Genomic DNA, 19942 nt, shown 5'->3' on the forward strand with positions numbered 1-19942 from the left:
GAAAAAAAATAAGTGACACTGAGATCAGGGGGTTCCAGAATGTTTTAATGAGTGTGTTTCCATTATCTTCTGTGCTTGTTCATTTTGTTGGAAGAATGATTCATTCATTTCAAATTTGGCAACTTAAACAGCAGCAAATATAATTTTCCTATCACAATGCAAAATCAGTTTATTGGCCTTCTCTCCCTGTTGTAGGGGGCGGGGGGGGGGAGGTGAACATTTGTGCGTCCTTTTTCTTTGCCAACAGCACCCTCTGCTGGGTTTTGTGATCCATCACATCTGATGGGATCGACCCAAATTGCAAATGGAGGGCTCCCTGCAACATTGCACACAGCGGGACATGATTCATAAATCAGTTTTCCACCCTGGTGATTCATTATCAGATATATTTTTTCTGTAAAACAGCACAGCTCAAGGAAGTCATCAAGAATTCAAGAGCTGCAAAAAATACCTTGGTTTGATTAATCATCTCTCTGACCTTTTTCTTCTTATTGAACAAGGTTAATAATACTTGTTATCACTCAAAGTTAAACTGTATTAGCTGCCAAGTGAGTTTTATTTTGCAAAGGCCCGTTATCACTGCCAAGAGGCTTCAAAGTTGGGTTTGGTTACATTCCGCAGGTATGACCCGGAGGGGCATCTGACCAACGCAACATTTCCCACGGGAGATGTCAGCAGCTTCCACAGTGACCTGGAGAAGCTTACAAAAGTGGAGTTAGATACTTCCAACCGCGAAAACGTCCTCATGTCAACTAATCTGACCGCCACGAGTACCATATATATTTTGAAACAAGGTAAGACTATTTCCAACTTTGCCTGCCTCTAATAGCATCTCTCTTACTTCTACCATCAAACCTCCACACACTGTTAATTAATAGAAGACTTCTTGTCCCCATATTCCAGCTGTGGAGGCCGAATCCCAAGTCACACCTTTCATAAAGTTCCTACAGCAACATTGGGCCACATCCTTGTGGGAGTTAGGAGGTTCAATTCCTGCCAAATATACTCTTCCATCAAGCCATTTCCCAACACCCAGCTGTTTGTAAAGCTTTTTAAGCTCTGATTGGGGATACTAAAGGCATGAAGTCTGTGTCCCATCTGAAATTAGCATTCTAGAGCAGTGATGACATGGGTGAATAAAAAGGAGTGAGGATGCACACCAAGCTGGAATATAAGGGAAATGTAAGAGAATGGAAGGAAAAAAGAAGGAAAGGTGAGAGGGAAGGAAGGAGAGAGAGGGGGAGAGCAAGAGGGAAGTAAACAGGAAGGAAGGTAAAAAGGAAGGTGGATTTGGAAAGAATGTCTTAGAAGCTGAGAGAAATGGACACACAGAAATCATTTTCTCTCTGCCCACTCATTAAGGAGCCATTCTGTTGTTAGGCTGTGAGGCCAAACACAGAACTGTCCAACATCAGATCCACTCTAAAAGGATCGGCAGCAAACTTTGTCAGCATATCCTTTCCTGGAGATCAGCCACTGTGCTGGTGTCCCCAGGCACTGAGGGTACTGAATTACACTGCATACTCCACTCATTCTAGCTCCCAGCATATCAAACGGAGAAGGCCAATCCACCAAGTCAGAGAAGAAGTTTGTGAGGAAATCCTTTAAAAATGAGAATGTTTTGAAAAACAGAAACAGCCTGCAGTATTACACGGGAGTCTTTTATCCAAGAAACAAGACAGCCCAGCTGTGAAACTAACAAGACTCAAATGGACAGAGAGCATGTGGGCTTGTCAGAATGGTTGTCTATAGCCCGGAGGGCAGTGGGGTCCACGGCGCCACACCTGCTCATCCTTTCCCAAACTTGCCTCCTGAAGCTCAAGTTGTCTCTCCTCTATTTCTGTGCTTCCCTCTTCTTCCCCCTCTTCCTCCTTTGCTCCTCTCTCTACAGAAAATACCCAGAGCACCTATCGGGTGAGTCCAGATGGCTCCCTGCGTGTCACTTTTGCCAGCGGGATGGAGATCAGCCTCAGTTCAGAGCCCCACATCCTGGCCGGGGCGGTCAACCCAACCCTGGGCAAATGCAACATCTCTCTGCCCGGGGAGCACAACGCCAACCTCATCGAGTGGCGGCAGCGCAAGGAGCAGAACAAAGGCAACGTTTCAGCTTTCGAAAGGAGGCTGAGGGTAAGTCTCGACCTGACAGCACCTAGACAACTGGTGTTGCATTTTTGAAAAACGCAGCACCTCCCTAATCAGAAGTCCCATTTCTCTAAAGCTTTTCTAAGTGACTAACTTATGTAATATAGTAATTCAAGAGAGGGTGCTAATGGCTGATAATGGTTCAGTATCCTTAAATGAACATTCTAATAAGAGCTTTCTTTGTCATTAGCCAGCTAAAGTGCTCTGACAGTAGCAATTTAAGGCACCGAGAATGTCTGGATCTAGAAGTGTGTATAGTCAGGAGGCCCTCTGGAATCCCTCACATGGCCTGGAGATGCCTCAGACCCCTGCTTCATGGTAAAAAGTGAAAGTGAAAGTCGCTCAGTCGTGTCAGACTCTTTACGACCCAGTGGACTGTACAGTCCATGGAATTCTCCAGGCCAGAATACTGGAGTGGGTAACCTTTCCCTTCTCCGGGGAATCTTCCGAACCCAGGTCTCCTGCATTGCAGGTGGATTCTTTACCAGCTGAGCCACAAGGGAAGCCCCATGCGGTGGTAGATACTTTATTCGAAAACGCCAGGCAGGTACACACAGAAGGATATGCGATGTCAGGCAACATTTGGACAAAGGCAATTAAGGCAGAAATCAGTGAATTATCATTGCCTTGAATATACATATTAAGGGCCAGAGAGGTCAAGGACTAGTGCTCCTGTTGGCCTAATGGCACTCAGAGAGAGCGTGCATGTGTGCTTCAGTCGTGTCCGACCCTTTGTGACCCTATAGACTGTAGCCCGCCAGGCTCCTCTGTCCATGGGATTCTCCAGGCAAGAATACTGGAGTGGGTTGCCATGCCCTCCTCCAGGGGATCTTCCCAACCCAGGGTTGAACCTGGGTCTCTTCCATCTCCTGCATTGGCAGGCGGATTCTTTACCATTAGCATCACCTGAGAAGCCCAAAAGAGAGCTGCCTGGGAGAAATGCAAGATTTGGGAGTTTTCAAGTTTTTACCAAGCACAGTTCACCACAGTTAACCTGGGTCTCTCAGTCAGAACCGCCTTTCTGCTGCACACAAAACCCACAAGCACCACTGCGCTCTTTCTACCTGTCCCTTCTTGAACATGAAGCAATGTTAGGATGACATGACCAACTTTCCAAATCTAGCAACATTCAGTATAAGCCCAAGAGCAACTGCCAGCCTGAGGCAGTTACTCACTATTGAGGCCAGGCCTGCTTTGAGCACCTGTGTCTCGCCTGGGATCCCTGGAACACTTGCATTTCTTCACTCACAGTAAAAATGCAGTAACCTCTAGGCTGTGACAGGGCAACACCAAACAAGCACCCAATTCCTGCAACAAGCGGTCAGACCAGTCCCATGGCTTGATGATCTACATCAGTGCTCACTTCCCGGTCAGTTCTGTTGGCGACCCAGAGATAGACTTTTGTGGTTGTTTTTGTAACAGCCACTACACAAGTTGTCTACATGCACAAGTCAGTTTGTATGCTTTGATTCGATTGGCCAGAATATTTACCAGAAATGCCACTGAAATGAGAGGTGAAACCAGCCCAAATAGTCCAAACCTCTCTCTGTGTGGGCAGTAAGGGTTTCCTACTTACTGGGAAATAGGATCTCCTGCGTAGAACCCTAAATGGGGGAGTCTTACAACTGGCTTAAGAAATGCCTTTATTGTCTTCACCTGTGAAATGAAGCTGTCATATTAGAGAAAAGTTAGAATTATATACACGTGTTTTATCAACCTCATGGACTCACCCTAGGAAAATTACATCAAATAAATGGTATTTTGGTGCCTCCCCAGCTTAGAGTCTGAATAAAATATTATGAGTCATATCATACACTATGTGACTTTGGGATTTTCCATTTTTTAGAACACATTCTTTTTTTTTAATTTTTATTTTTACTTTATTTTACTTTACAATACTGTATTGCTTTTGCCATACATTGACATGAATCCACCACGGGTGTACATGAGTTCCCAATCCTAAACCCCCCTCCCACCTCCCACCCCATATCATCTCTCTAGATCATCCCCGTGCACCAGCCCCAGGCATCCTGTATCCTGTATCGAACATAGACTGGCGATTCGTTTCTTACATGATAGTATACATGTTACAATGCCATTCTCCCAAATCATCCCAACCTCTCCCTCTCCCTCAGAGTCCAAAAGTCCGTTCTATACATCTGTGTCTCTTTTTGTGACTTTATTATTTTCTGCTTTCTATGATGACCCATCCTATTTTCTCCTCTCCATAGGCACAGATAATGGAGAGAGAGTATAAAGTGTAATTTTCACCTCATATTCCAAATTGTTCTTAATACTGAGGTTAGTGGGCATAAAATATATATGGGCACTCTTCCGTGTGAGTAGAGTGAAGTGTTATTTGTTGTTGTTGTTCAGTCACTAAGTCATGTCCATCTCTTTGCCACCCCATGGATTGAAGCATGCCAGGCTTCCCTGTCCTTCACTATCTCCCGGGGCTTGCTCAAAGTCATGTCCATTGAGTTGATGCTGCCATCCAACCATCTCATCCTCTATCATCCTCTTCTCCTCCTGCCCTCAATCTTCCCAGCATCAGGGTCTTTTCCAGTGAGTCAGCTCTTCACATCAGGTAGCCAAAGTATTAGAGCTTCAGTTTCAGCATCAGTCCTTTCAGTGAATATACAGGGTTGATTTCCTTTAGGACTGACTGGTTTGATCTTGCTGTCCAGGGGACTCTCAAGATTCTTCTCCAGCACCACAATTTAAAAGCATCAATTCTTTTGTGCTCAGCCTTCTTTATGGTCCAACTCAAATTTGTACATAACTACTAGAAAAACCATAGGTTTGACTATATGGACCTTTATTGGTAAAGCGATGTCTCTGCTTTTTAATATGCTGTCTAGGTTTGTCATAGCTTTTCCTCCAAGGAGCAAGTGTCTTTTACTTTCATGGCTGCAATCACCATCTGCAGTGATTTTGGAGCCCCCAAAAATAAAGTCTGCCACTGTTTCCTTTTTTTCCTCATCTATTTGCCATGAAGTGAGGGGACTGGATGCCATGATCTTAGTTTTTTTTTTTTTTTAATGAGTTTTAAGCTAGCTTTTTCACTCTCCTCTTTCATCCTCATCAAGAGGCTTTTTAATTCCTCTTTGCTTTCTGCCATTATTGTGGTATCATTTACATATCTGAGCTTGTTGATATTTCTCCTGGAAATCTTGATTTCAGCTTGTGATTCATCTAACATTTCATATTATGTACTCTGCATGTAAGTTAAGTAAACAGGGCAACTATATACAGCCTTTCCCAATTTTGAACCAGTCCGCTGTTCCATGTCCGGTTCTAACTGTTGTTCCTCGACCGTGTACAGGTTTCTCAGTAGACAGGTAAGGTGGTCTGATACTCCCATCTATTTAAGAGTTTTCCACAGTTTGTTGTAATCCACACAGTCAAAGGCTTTCTCATAGTTGATGAAGCAGAAATAGATGCTTTTCTGGAATTCCCTTGCTTTCTCTATGATCCAGTGAATGTTGGCAATTTGATCTCTGGCTCCTCTACCTTTTCTAAACCCAGCTTGTACATCTGGAAGTTCAGGTTCACATGCTACTGAAGCCTGCCTTGAAGGATTTTTAGCATTACCTTGCTGGCATGTGCATGCATGCATGCTAAGTTGTTTCAGTCATGTCTGACTCTTTGCAACCTTATGGATTGTAGCCCACCAAGCTATTCTGTCCATTGGATTCTCCAGGCAAGAAAACTGGAGTGGGTTACCATGCCCTCCTCCAGGGGATCTTCCCAACCCAGGGATCACACATGCATCCCTTACATCTCCTGCACTGGCATTACCACTAGCCCCACCTGGGAAAGCCCTGCTAGCGTGTGAAATGAGTGCAATTGTGTGGTAGTTTGAACATTCTTTGGCATTGCCCTTCTTTGGGATTGGAATGAAATCTGACCTTTTCCAGTCCTGTGGCCACTGCTGAGTTTTCCAAATTTGCTGGCATGTTGAGTGCAGTAGTTTAACTGCATCATCTTTTAAGATTTTAAATAGCTCAGCTCGAATTCCACTACCTCCACTAGCTTTGTTTGTAGTAACACTTCCTAAGGCCCACTTGACTTTGCACTCTAGGATGTCTGGCTCTAGGTGAATGATCATACCATCCTGGTTATCTGGGTCATTAAGACCTTTTTTGTAAGTTCTTTTGTGTATTATTGCCACCTCTTCCTAATCTCTTCTGCTTGCATTAGATCCTTGCCATTTCTGAAGTGTTATTTAGTTAATACTGTTTATAATTCACCAGTTTCCCATCCGGTGGTAGAGTTGAGCATATTTGTGGAATGGCTTATAACGGCAGCAAATTCAGGGCCCTCTCATTAGTGACTTCAAGGGTTCTTCCTGAGGTTCTGGGACTGGAGAATGGCTAGGTGGTGTTACTGTACATGTCCCTAGAAAATTCTAACACCAGTAATGATCCTTTACATATGTTTAAAGTGAAGTAAAGTCGCTCAGTCATGTCCGACTCTTTTCGACCCCATGGATGGTAGCCCACAGAATTTTCCAAGCAAGAGTACTGGAGTGTGTTGCCATTTCCTACCATTAACAAAATGTTTTCGTAGTCAGGGTTTTGTTTGATCACCACAACCAGCCATGATTGGCTATTCCCAATTTACAGATAAGGAGACTAAGGCCCAGAGAGGTTAAGTGATTTGCTCAAAGTCAAATAGCTATTATGGATCAGAGCCAGCACTAAAATGCAAGTCTTCACCTAGTGCAGCATTCTTTCCACTCCATCATGTTGTACTGCCTTGTTCCTTAAAATAATTAATCTATAAATCATTGCCCCACTCAGTGGAGCCATCTTGGCAGGGTCTGACTCTTCATTTCAATGCTGACAAAAAGAGACAAATAATCGACTCTAATATACTGGCAAGTGTGGGTGGGCAGGAAAAGTATGAAGGAGGCTAGAGGAAGGAGGCTGTTTAACTCGACAGTCCTTACCTACTCTCCCCATCCTTAGGCACTCTTGCCTATATCACTGCCTCAGTTTCCCCAGATTAGGCATAGCCAATTTAATGGAATGAATATGTTCCCCAAAGGCCAGTGTGGATCTAGTCCAGACCTTCTAGTGGAAAGGAAAAAAATCAGAAAATGATAGACTTCCCTTGAAGATAAAGCAAAAAGAGTCACTTTTCTCCAGTGACTGGTGACTTTTTTTTTTTTCACCCACAAACTCAGGGTACTCTTCAAGGTGAGGAAACAAACTGCTGGGGAACATGAGATCCTGCTTTGGCACCAGCTGCATTAAGTGAAATAAATCACATTAACATCCTAAAATTTCACTTATTTAAAAAATCCATTTCCTCCCGCCACCCAACCAAACCTGAGTTGTGTTTGAATCATCTTCCTTGCAATGTGCTTTCCCCTCCAGTCTATGTATCTCCTCATCTGCTGCATTCATCTGTCCCCATAAATACCTTTCCCTGGACCATCAAGAAATTCAGCATTCACTGAAAGCAAACTGGTTTAGAAACTACATCCAGATTGCACCTTGCTGTGTGCATGAATCGTAATGCTGTTTAGATGAGACTTATCCCAGCACTGGACCTCAGAGCTCTTTATAAGATTTCTCAGACTGAGATGTGAGGTGACAGCAAAGCTCCAAAACTGCAGCACCCTTTATTAAAAAGAAAAAAAAAATCCAAGAAGCTTAGCACTTCAAACTGAAATCATCAAATCAAGTAAGATGATGATGTGTTTACATGCAAAATGAAGCAAAGACTCGTCTAAAAACTCTCACAATTGATTGTTTTTCTCTCCATTCAAAGATAACTAAGAACAGGGAAGAGCGGTTTTAAAATGCAACATGTGACTAGTCCTACGTGAGCTGAGCTCTGAAAGGCAGAACAAGCCTGGGTGAAACACAAGGTCCCAGGCTGACAAATGATGGGAAACGTGGGAGGCCCGTTCCCTCTAGCATCTCCCTCCTTTCTCAGAAAACATGTTTACTTCATGCTGTTTTGACTTCCTTCTCCCCAGGTTTGCTGGAGGGATTCATTTTCTAAAAATTTAGGTAAGAAGCCTGCTTACAGATAGATTTGTCTGGTTTTAAAATATATCTGTGGTTCTCCATCCGAGGTAACAGTGTATTTACCCATAAGGAGTCATCTGGAGATTTCAGGCATCAAGGCTACTGAGCAGTGTTGGTATTCAGGGTCATGGGGATCCTTGGGGCCTTCAAATCATAGAAACAACTATGTTAATCCTGGGACAACTCTGCTAAGATAACTAAGCAGAAAGTCTTATTTCACACACTATTTCATTTGTATATAAGTATTAGTTAATTGATATTAAAAATTTTAAATGCCTACTGTATGGTCACCCAGATGAATTCACCAACAGGAAAGTATTTCAGATGAATTCACCAACAGGCAAGTATTTAAACAAGAGCAAATTAATTTAGTGCAAAAAGTATCCAGGTTAAATGGTATGGCAGAAATCAGGTGAGAGGAATGAATAAGGTTTTAAAGAAGAACTGGTATGCCCATAATTTTGCACCACTTTCCCCATCTATAAAATGAAGGATATGGTCTATACAATCTCTATTATTAGTACTATTGTTACCACTAATCATAATTATAACAGCTAACATTCATTGAAATCTTATATGTATATTGCCATATAGTAACTTATTTACTACCCATAACATCTTATCAAACGTGTTCTCTTATTAGCATTCTCACTTTACAGATAAAGAAACTGAGGCACATAGAGGTCACACAGCTAGTAAAGGGTGACACAGGATTTGAACCTAGGCAGTCCAGCTCAATAGCCCATGTTGTAAGATTTCTTCTGGCACTAAGATTCTGTTGGCTGCCCAGGTAAAGAGAGTGTCTTGGGAGGAAAAAAGGAAAATATAGGTTAAAAAAAGTTCCCAGTGGAGTAATGGAGGCTGATGTTAATGCTGCCTACATGCCCTGTTCCTTTGTAGGCCACTCTGAAATAAAAGTAAGCCTAAGTGGGTTTTGATTGTCAGCATAGCAGTATCAGTCAAAAATAAAGTCTTTAGAATTGTATTGATAAATATCTAAAAATCAAGTACTAATTACCTTTCAACCAGTGAGAATAAAGGAGCATGTCCCAATTTAAAAGCAGCTCTGAGTCCTGCATCCATTCTCACAGCTTCATGAAACTTCAATGCAGTCTCTTCCAAACCACAAAGTGAATATTTGGCCCATCTGACTTATTCACCTTCAAACTTCTTCAGCAAAAATCGAACAGGTACCTCAGTTGTATTGTGAGTTGAAATGCTAGATAGCATCCTTGAAAATTCAGCCTTCTCCTCCTTTCTTGTGAAAGAAAATCAGCTGCTCTGATCGTAGCTTAGAGTTAAGCACTGCGTGTGTATGTGCAAATGGGCATACCAGTTCTTCTTCAAAACCTTATTCATTCCTCTCACCTGATTTCTGCCATACTATTTAACTTGCACAGTTTTACACTAAATTAATTTGCTCCTGATTAAATACTTTCCTGTAGGTGTGTGTGTGTGTTGGGTTAAACCATAGCAAGCTGCCCTTTTCATAGACCAAAAAAACACACAAATACCAGCAGTTGCCTTATAGATCAACCTAATTAATCTTTAGGCTACTGATCGAATGAGTCTCAAATTGAAGGGGGTTGAAAGGACTGTGTCTTAAGCAATTAAAACACAAACTCCTCAGAAAGAGCAAGGAAAGGCTCTGAGGGGAGGCAGAGGACACCTTTCTTTGGCTCTTTGGATCTTTGGCCTGTGCCCACACTTTGCAGGTACGTTGATTCCTGTTGGCAACACAACCCATGGCTCCCCAGGGCATATACTCTTTCCTCTCTGGTCCAAGTGTGAACAAAAAGCAAGCCTTTCTCCTTACTTCTCTTCAGCAAAGGTGAAAAAAAAAACACTAAGGATAACCAAAGAATAAATTAAAACACAAATACATCCTTTCTTATGAAAAATTTTACCAAGTCCGTCTTCCTTACCCCAATGTACAACTCATCAGTTGCCAAACTCAGATCTCTCGTTCAATGTGCAGCTTGTCCAAAGAGACCCTTTTTAACTTGGGGCTATTCTCAAACGTCAACCTTTGCTTTGCCCCTCTCTTTTCCAGGTCAGGGATTGCTATAGATTGTTTGGGGGAAGAGCTGAAAAAAGGATTGATGGCCCACACTTGGGTCAAGGGCTATTACTGTCTTTCAGGCAAACAATAGCTTGTATGAACACGTTGCTTTTCCAACCTTGCTCATGACCCCAGCAGTGAGAGGCGGTCAGACTAGTTCTGCTTCCTGCCATAGAGGCTGGAGTCACATAAGCAGTCAAGAAGGAAGGTCAAGGAGCTTACCTAAAAAACCCATTCTTTCCCACAGTCTTCTCACAAGTTCCACAGGAGACTCACCAGATGGAGGGCTGTGGCATCTTCAATTCTTTCATCCCCTTGCAGCTCTGAGCCAAATTTCACATTACCTTCCAAACCTGACTTTGAAACTAGTGTTTCAGCAACATCTGAATATCAGAGTGCATTATCCAGAAACAGAGAAGCATGGTAGCACAAGTCTTGACAGGCAGAGAAAGAACATTAGGCAGACTTTTCCTCTGCTCACTTTGTAGTGGATTTTTAACAGTGCTCCCTTGCTTGTGTTGCTGTAATGACTTTATTAAGAAATGTGTTCTTGAGTAGTAAACTTAATCTATCAGACAAATAAAACCACAAATTTAGTTGAACTGGAAATCACTTGTTACTTTGGCTCTTTAACTACCATTATAACATAAATTGTAACAGTTACAACCGTCTCTGGGAGTACATGGATATTTTACAGCTATTGTAAATGAACAGTGTTACAGTTAGAGATATGTGGCTGTAAAACCACAGGAAAGGTAGTTGAAGAAAGAACACCTGGTTTTGTGTAGGTTTCCAAGCCCTGTGTATCAAAAGACAGGAAATATGTGCTTCTCTATCACCTTTTAGGTTATAACAGCAAATTAGTTTGTATTTATGCTACAACATTGCACACATAGGCTACAGGTGGTTAACTAGTCATGCTTCCCAATCTGTGGCTCTATTCCATGAATGAAACCTACCACTGCAACTAACAAGACTTCCTCCCAAATAATTAGAGTATCTGATCGCTAGTCTTCTGGAATTCATGGCATGGAACACTTGCTGTCCTTTTTTTTTTTTTTTTTTTTCTGCAGCTCAAAACTAAGGGCAAATATCATTAGCCCCAGCTGGCTGATGAAGAAATTGAAACCAAAAAACGTTGAAAATAGCAGACAATTCATAGAAGACATAGGTGTGGCTAATAGCCATTTAAAATGGTTCAATCTCATTGGTAATCAAATACATGCAAATTTAAACCACAATAACATACAGTTTTCTCCACTTTCATATTGGGAAAATCTTACTAACAATGATAATACTCAGTGCTGATTGCAATGCAGACATGAACTCCTCCACTGCCAGTTAATAAGAGCATACATTTGTAAACCTTTGTGCACTGTAAAGTAATATCTCAAGTTGCATCAGGAGTCTTTAACATGTTATCATTTGACCCAGTAATTTCCCTTATAGGATTTTGTATTAAGGAAATAATTATTTACAAAAATTCTCAACAAATGAACATTGAAAGAAAAATGGACAACAAAAGCTAATTTACAACAATAGGAGAAAGGATAGATAAATGTTTATCATGTTGATGTAACCATTAAAATCCACATATTCAGAATATCTAATAACATGAGGAATGATGGAGATAAAACATTAGCTGAAAAGTAGGATATAAAACAATTCTTGTTGTATTCTTTAAGTGTAAGATTATATTTTTAAAAAGTGAGTATGAAATGCTGGAAATGATTAGCAGTGAATAGCAGTGATTAGCAGTGATTCACGCTGGAGGATAGGATTACAGATAATTACTTTCTTTGTATATTTCTATACTTTCTAGTTTTTCTGCAATGGAAAAATATCACTTTTATAATTGGAGGAAGGTACTTAAAGAGGTTATTTTAAAAAGCAAAGTGCAAAAAAGGAGCAAAGGAAGACCAGAGTCTGAAATGAGAATGTTGGGTTAGCACTCATCCAGGCCACTAAGATAAAAATTCTACATCTCATGTAGATGTTGAATCCCCCCCGCCCCCCGCCGCCCCACCAAAAAAGCGCTAATAGATACAGAGAGAACAGATTGGTGGTGGCCAGAGGCAGGGGGTGAAGGGTGGGTGAAATGGGTGAAGGAAGTCAAAAGGGACAAAGTTTCAGTTAAAAGATATGAGCATGTAATGTACAGCATGGTGACTATAGTTAATAATACTGTATTGTATATTTGACAGTTGCTAAGAGAATAGATCTTAAAAGTTCTCATCTCTGGAAAAAAATTGTAACTACATGTGGTGACGGATGTCAACTAGATTTATCGTGGTGATTATTTTGAAATATATACCAATACTGAATCATACTAAAACTAATATAATGTTTTATGTCAGTTTTATCTCAGTTTTATAAATAGCAAAAAAAATTTAACATTTTTTAAAAACCTCTTTCTGCATCAGGATTTTGAAATTGGACTCAAGACCCCTAAAAGTTTCATACTTGAATTTCAGAGCCCACTTGAGATTTTGTTTAAAATGTTCATTGATGTGTTTATATGCATTTTTCTGGGGAAACAGTGTATAGCTTTCAGATAATTAAAGGAATCCTTGACCACAAAAATTTTAAGTGAATTACATAAACTTTAGTTGAATAGCTAGTGAATTGGTTTAGTACGACTATGATTAATGTAGTCAAACCCTAATGTTGATTTTTTTTCCCCTACCTCATTAACCAGATATTTAACACTCTGTCCTGGATCATGTTGACAGTTCCTACAGTCACTTTGGAATCTGACACATGGGCCCGTTTAGAAGCCTAACTGAGATGAGAAGAGTAATCATATCTAAAAATAACAGTTACTGAGACCTCCCTGGTGGCTAAGAAAGTTAAGACTTTGCGCTTCCACTGCAGGGGGTACATGTTTGATCCCTGGTTGAGGAACTAAGATCCCACATGCCCTGTGGTGTGGCAGAAAACAAATTTTTTTTAAAGTAATGAAAATAACAATTACTAATATTATTTTTATACATCACCAGGTACCTGTAATATGTAATCTCATTTAATTCTTAGCACAGGTGTGTGATGTTAAGTGATAAACATTACTCCTGTTTCACAGATGAAAACTAAGGCCCAAGTAGAAAAAAATGACTGGTGCACAGACAAGCAGCTAATTCAGTCTCCTGACTCCTGGGTCACTGTTGTTTACATTTCTCAAAGTTTCTCCTTGTTTATTTGTAGGGGAGATTAATTTGCCACCCCAAAATATGCCTCTTTGCCATAAAGATTATTTTAGGCCAATGGAGGAGGCAACGACTTAAAGCTACACAAGCTCATTGAATGGTGCCACCCTTGCAAGTACTGGGGGACCTACCAGCACCTCCCACAGTTACCTCCATGCAAACACTGCTGGCCTCCATGCAAACACTGCTGAGTGGGCTTTCATGTCTAGGAGACAGTCTGAGTTGCTCTGTGTTCCCCTGTGATAGATGCAAAGTATTATAAGAAAACTCCATGCCCAGAGGAACGAGGAAGCCAGACAAGGGAATCTCTGTATAAATTAGAGGGGACTCTCTATATTCCTTTTTTCTGCTTGCTACTTATGTAAATAGTTCACCATTCTATGTTCTAGCCACTTCATCGGTAAAAGCGGAGGAGGAAGTCCCATTCCTCTGTAGGCGTCTGACTTACGTAAAGTAAGATTACATAATCACTGAAAACTGGATCAGCACAGTTGAGACTTGAGTTGGGAAAAAACAGTCAACAACCATATGCTGAGAATTTAGCACATCCCAGTAGTTAAGACATGGCCCCAGCCTTCCAAGGTTATAGAGTCTCCCAGGAGAATAAAGACAGGTTGTCATCCAAGGAGAAGCCATGCAGATTCAAAGGCAAGAGAGACCCCATTGCTGGAGAAATAGAAAAAGCTTTGGGATTGTGGATGCCCTTGATGAGGGGAACTAAGGCAGTGCTTCAAATGTACTTCCTATCTCTTTTTTGTAGGCCCATAACAGAAACCTACTCTCCATCGATTTTGATCATATGACTCGCACAGGCAAGATCTACGATGACCATCGGAAATTCACCCTTCGAATTCTTTATGACCAGACTGGACGACCTGTTCTGTGGTCTCCTGTAAGCAGATATAATGAAGTGAACATCACATATTCACCCTCGGGATTGGTGACATTTATTCAAAGAGGGACATGGAATGAAAAAATGGAATATGACCAGAGTGGAAAAATAATTTCAAGAACTTGGGCTGATGGGAAAATTTGGAGCTATACCTACTTAGAAAAGGTAAGTGTGTAGGGAAAATAAACTAGTTCTGAGTTTCTGAATGAGAACATTGAAAGCGGCACTGATTACCTGCCTTGCTGAGGACCTGTGGGAGTGAAGTCTGTATTCTGGCTGTTCTGTCCCATAAAAGTAGCAACAACAACAAATTATACCTACAAGGATAAGCTGTTTTTCAGCCGAAAACTTTTCCCAGCCCCACACTCTGCCAGGTACTCTTTCAAACTGAAGTCAGGATAATGGCTTAGCTTTCTCCTCATTTGAGCATATTTGTTCATGCTCCTGAAAATGTATCTTTATTACTATGAAAGCTCACACCGAAGTAAAATAGGTAGAAAATTATAAAATTGCGTGTTAATGTATCTCAGCTCTGAAAAAGAGGCTCTTACACAGAGGATAAGGAATTCTAATTTTGTTAGGATAGTCAGTGACAGTTTAATGGTATACATTGGAGGACATATCTTCCCAAGTAATGGGTCTGAGGAAATGGTAGCAGTGGGGCTCCCTTGTTGTTAATAGTCCTTTGTACACAATGAGTCTCCAGTAGCATCTGTAATGGGAGCCCCTGGCCTCTGTCTGCTGGGAATGGGCAAGGATTTTAATCCCACCCCTTGGATCCATTTGTCAAACATCAGCCTCACACAGCAAAATGGTTTCTAGCCAGACAAGTAGCAGAAGACAATAAGAGAAATTGATCTCTGTCTGCCATCTCAATTTCTGACATCCTAAGATGCTGTCTCTTTTCCCCTTAATCTATCCTTTCAACTCAGTTCATTAGTCCTGAATTAATTTCTGGGAAAACTGAAAAACTTTTTCCTCTGAGGTTTCAAGGGGAGTCAGTACGGATTAAGCCCTAGAAGCTCTTAGAAAAGTCATGGGTGCTCATAACTCCCGTGGTGAAATTTCACTATTTGCACCAAATAATGCTAAACCTTTGTGATATACCCCTGAAAGCTTTTTTTAAAGTGTGCCAGGGGTTGTGTGTGATTATAAAACCATTGTACTGTTTCCCAGAGTCAGTCACTGGGAAACTTGCCAAATTAGAAATGTCTAGGAGATAAAGCAGAACTCCACTTGGGAGCTAGGGTAAAAGACTGAGTCCTTTGCTGTCTGTACCCCCTGTCCTTTTCTGCTGAAGAAATCGATGAAATCTCTAATCTGCACTCTACACTGGGAACATCTGAATCTTATAGAGTGGATGTTTTCTCTTTTGAATTTTGGTAACAAGAATGATTGGCAAAATCATACGACTAATGTCCACAAAGTGCTAAACTTGCTACAAAATTAACTGAATCCAAATATTTGTTGTATGTTCACAGAGGCAAGGCTTGTAAGATGACCTTATATGAAAAAAAAAGAAAAAGAAAAAGGTGCCACTGATCACTAGCAGAATATAGGCTGATTAGTTTTTTCAAGAATGAGGATTTGTTTGCTCTGATCCTCCCACAGGTCTACATGTGACTAGTGAAGGAGCTGACATGCCTTAGGAGTATGTACAGCTCTGAGGGACTTCCCTCGCAGTTCAGTGGTTAGGATGCCACACTTTCACTGCCAAGGAACCAGGTTCAATCCCTGGTTGGGGAACTAAGATCCCACAGGAATATTTATAGGTTTGAACTCAGAGCCTTAACCTCATTAGCGCCACAGTTTGGCTGCTGAGCTAACTGCCTATAGACAATTGCTTCTAGGTCTCATAAATCTTTCCCTTTAAACTGTCTATACAGTGACAGAAAAGCTTGTTGAAACTTAAACTTCAGTTATTTAGCCTCTTCTCTGACATTAATGAAGAATTTTATTGTTTCCCTTTTCTGAATTAACTGATTACTTCATCACAGTTATTTCAGCAAAGAATCATGTGAAGCAAATTTCACATGAATTCTTTTTTTTCACATAAATTCTTTTGGCTGTAGAAACTTATTTGGCAATAATTCTTTAAAAACAAAACAAAGAAACTCTCTGAGACTGTCAGTGTCTGCAGTGGACAGAAATAAGACCTTATTGACACAGAGTAATGTATGGAGAAAAGCCCTAGCGACTCCCCAAAACTCGTTTATTGACCAGTGAGACGAGCCAAACCACTTGTGCCTTTCAGTTGACTTTTCTCCCTCTCTGAATCTTACATTTAATTTGTTCTCTAATTACCAGGTAGCCCCTGACTTAAGCAATGCTATTATGCAAAACTCAGAGCCTACAAAACCCATAATTATGGAATGGTTCTTTACTTTCCAAAAATCATTTATCACGAGATTGATTTTATTAACATTATTACCAGTGATAATAATTAATTCACTGAATAGAAGCAGCAGTTAAATGAAATAACTTAATATAAAGCACCTGGCATATCTAGTCATTCAATAAAAGTTTCTTTCCATTTAAATTATGCATTCAAATATTTATTCTAGTATTTATTAAGTTGGAAAACTTAGTGCTAGCACCTACTGCTACTTGAAGGTGAATTAAAACAGGAAAGAACAGAAGGGTGGAAGGAAATTAAAGTATTTTTGAAATTGTGATTCTAGAAAGAAAAGGGAAAGAATTTTCAATTTACCAAAATCCAATTTACATGTACTCTTCCAGGGAGGTGATGAAGTTCTGTGCCTCCTGTGCTCTTTTCTAGTCCTCTCTTTATCGTGGCCTTTGCTGGAACATTCTTTCACTATGTCTGGGGCAGAGCAAGACTAAGAGGCTGGCTCTAGAACTATATTTTGAAGTAACAGTTCTTCAACTTTAAAAATATAAATCTCTTTTTGTACCTCAAAATACTTCTCTTTGTACCTTTATACATTTTCTTGGCATCCCTATACCATGATATATTGAAAAAAGCAAACAGCAAATATTTTACCTCAGTGTGCAGAAATTTTGTAAAAATTATTTGACTTCCTCTAGAGTAAGTAAAAATTATGGGTATCATTTTCATGCACAATGGTTTGTAGCCATTAGGAGAAAAATAATTATTTGGGTAATAGCTGTGGTTGCTTAAATGATCTCTTCTCTAATAAAAAAATCAATTATTGTTTCTTAAATTTTCTCTATGTGGTCATTAATTCTCTGTCTTGATTCATGAGCCTTCCCTGAGTTAATTATATTTTGAAGACTTGTGGGGCTAACATTTTGTATTTCAGGAAATGTAAATCTTTCCGTTTCCTAAAAACATTCTTAAGAACTTCATTTTCAATGCATTTAAATATATTTTATAATCATTTAATAAGATGCTTTAGTCTGATACATTTACACAAAATTGCCTCTTTGGGGCTGAAATTTTCAAAGGCTGCCTAGAGGGAGAGAATGCAGCCTTTGGCTTGTGCTTCCAGGTGGCCCCACACTGCCATCTGGTGGTCACTCAAATACCTTACTTTTTCAAATTTCTGCCATCTCTCATTTCTGAAAGTGTTGGTCGCTCAGTCGTGTGCGACTCTTTGCGACCCCATGGACTGTAGCCCGCCAGGCTCCTCTGTCCATGGAATTCTCCAGTCAAGAATACTGGAGTGGGTTGCCATGCCCTTCTCCAGGGGATCTTCCTGACCCAGGGAATCAAACCCCAGTCTCCCATATTACAGGCAGATTCTTTACTGTTTGAGCTACCTGGGAAGCCCATCTCTCATTTCTACTCCTGTTCAAATGAATATGCAGCCATGGTTTTAGTTTTCTTCTTCACAATGATCTCACAGTCATTTTGGTTCTCACAATCAACTTTTTGGAAAACACAAAGTCTCCCACTCTAGTGTTTGGACTAATAAGAAATGACCTTTTATTCTATAGCAGCGCTGGGGGCGTTGGATGGACAGTATTGTTTTTGAACAAACTGATAACAATGCCCGTCCAAGGTGACAAAGTAGCCAAGTGAGAGCTAAGTGCTATTCTGGCAACACAACGGTTACATTCACGAGATTTCTACTCACATCATTCACATTCTTGGTCAGCACAGCATCAGCACCACCTAGGAACAGGGTCAGGCAGTGGTTTACTACAGCACGGAAGATGAGAGCAGGGAGAGAATGCAGTGGTGATGTGCTATAAATGTTTGGCAAGGCTGGTGCAGCAACCGGAAAAGGCAGGCTGGTACTGGATAATGTGTGCAAAGCATATGGTGACTGTCCCTGGCCCACCTCGCAGGTGACAGATGTCATTTGTTCATGGCAAATTGACAGAAGAGAGTGGAAAGGAGCTGAGAAATCTGGCTTTCAGCGAAGAGGTAATGCAGAGGCATTGCCTAGCAGTTTCACCCCAGGTTCTGTTGAGTTCTGCCTTGGTCAAGGACGGGGTGGCTCCTTCATGTTCTCGTGCCCAGGCAGGAATTCCACGTCTCCCACCTTCTGTTCAGCAGGGTTTCTGGAGTTGCAGAGTATCCACAGGTGATGAGGTGACAGGGTTTCCACACACGGCTCTGTATCCCCAGGCAGAGTACCTGGTGGAAGAGCGAGAAAGGATAAGCCAATGAGCAAATAAGTGCTGACTTTGACTTCACAGTATTGACATGTGATTTGAAATCAATTCTCAGAAGAGCAGGAAGGACATGCAGTTTCAAGAAGCATGTTCAATATTAGAATATAATTTCATATTTAGAAGATTTAAATGTACATTATATATGCTTCTGTAATTCATAAATATTTATGTAGTTTATATTTAGAAGATGAAATGATAGCTATTGTTTTCATAATGAAACTTCAGAAAATAAAGCTCAACTAAATCTTTTTCCTTGATAAGCCAATTCTCTAGAAAGTAAGGGTAAAATCTCCCTTGGGGAGATACATCAGAATTTCTAGGGGTGAGCAATTTTTATTAAAAGATGAAATTTAAATGCTTTTCAATTAAAAATAGGGTTTGAGTTCTCCTTCAAACAGTGTTCCTTTTATGACTATATTTAAAATTAGAATAAGATAAACCGATATCAATGAAACACCTGTTACATGCATGGCACTATACCTCAACAAATAACTTTCTGAAATACAGATCAGTTCGGGGGAGAGGGCTTGCATGACCTGAGAACTTTCCACTTTTAATGGCATGTTTCTGTAATATCATTTAAAACATGAATTGTACATCTATGCAGTAGTCCCTCCTCGCCCACAGGGGATACATTCCAAGACCCCTCCATGGATGCCTGAAAGTGGGAATAGTACAGAAGTCTATATATACTATGTTATTTCCTATACTATCGGGCAGGTAGCTTATATAGCATGGATACACTGAACAAAGAGATGATTCACATCCTGGGAAGGACAGCATGAGATTTCATCATACTACTCAGAACAGCATGCATTTTAAAGCTTAGTTAAGTTAAGTCGTGTCAGTCGTGTCCGACTCTGTGTGACCCCATAGATGGAAGCCCACTAGGCTCCTCTGTCCTTGGGATTCTCCAGGCAAGAACACTGGAGTGGGTTGCCATTTCCTTCTCCAATGCATGAAAGTGAAAAGTAAAAGTGAAGTCGCTCAGTCG

The 19942-nt window shown here is 40.7% G+C and overlaps 1 protein-coding gene across 1 annotated transcript in view; it reads left to right on the forward strand.

Annotated features, from left to right (window-relative positions):
• TENM1 (teneurin transmembrane protein 1) overlaps positions 1–19942 on the forward strand; it is a 413153-nt gene that overhangs the window by 382091 nt on the left and 11120 nt on the right. The window contains exons 25-27 of the mRNA XM_040266625.1: positions 622–794; positions 1892–2127; positions 14212–14508. Of these exons, the coding sequence (XP_040122559.1) occupies positions 622–794; positions 1892–2127; positions 14212–14508 (706 nt within the window). The remainder of the gene's footprint in view (positions 1–621; positions 795–1891; positions 2128–14211; positions 14509–19942) is intronic.

This window comes from Oryx dammah, unplaced genomic scaffold (genome assembly GCF_014754425.2).
Source record: "Oryx dammah isolate SB20612 unplaced genomic scaffold, SCBI_Odam_1.1 HiC_scaffold_23, whole genome shotgun sequence".
NCBI lineage: Eukaryota > Metazoa > Chordata > Mammalia > Artiodactyla > Bovidae > Oryx > Oryx dammah.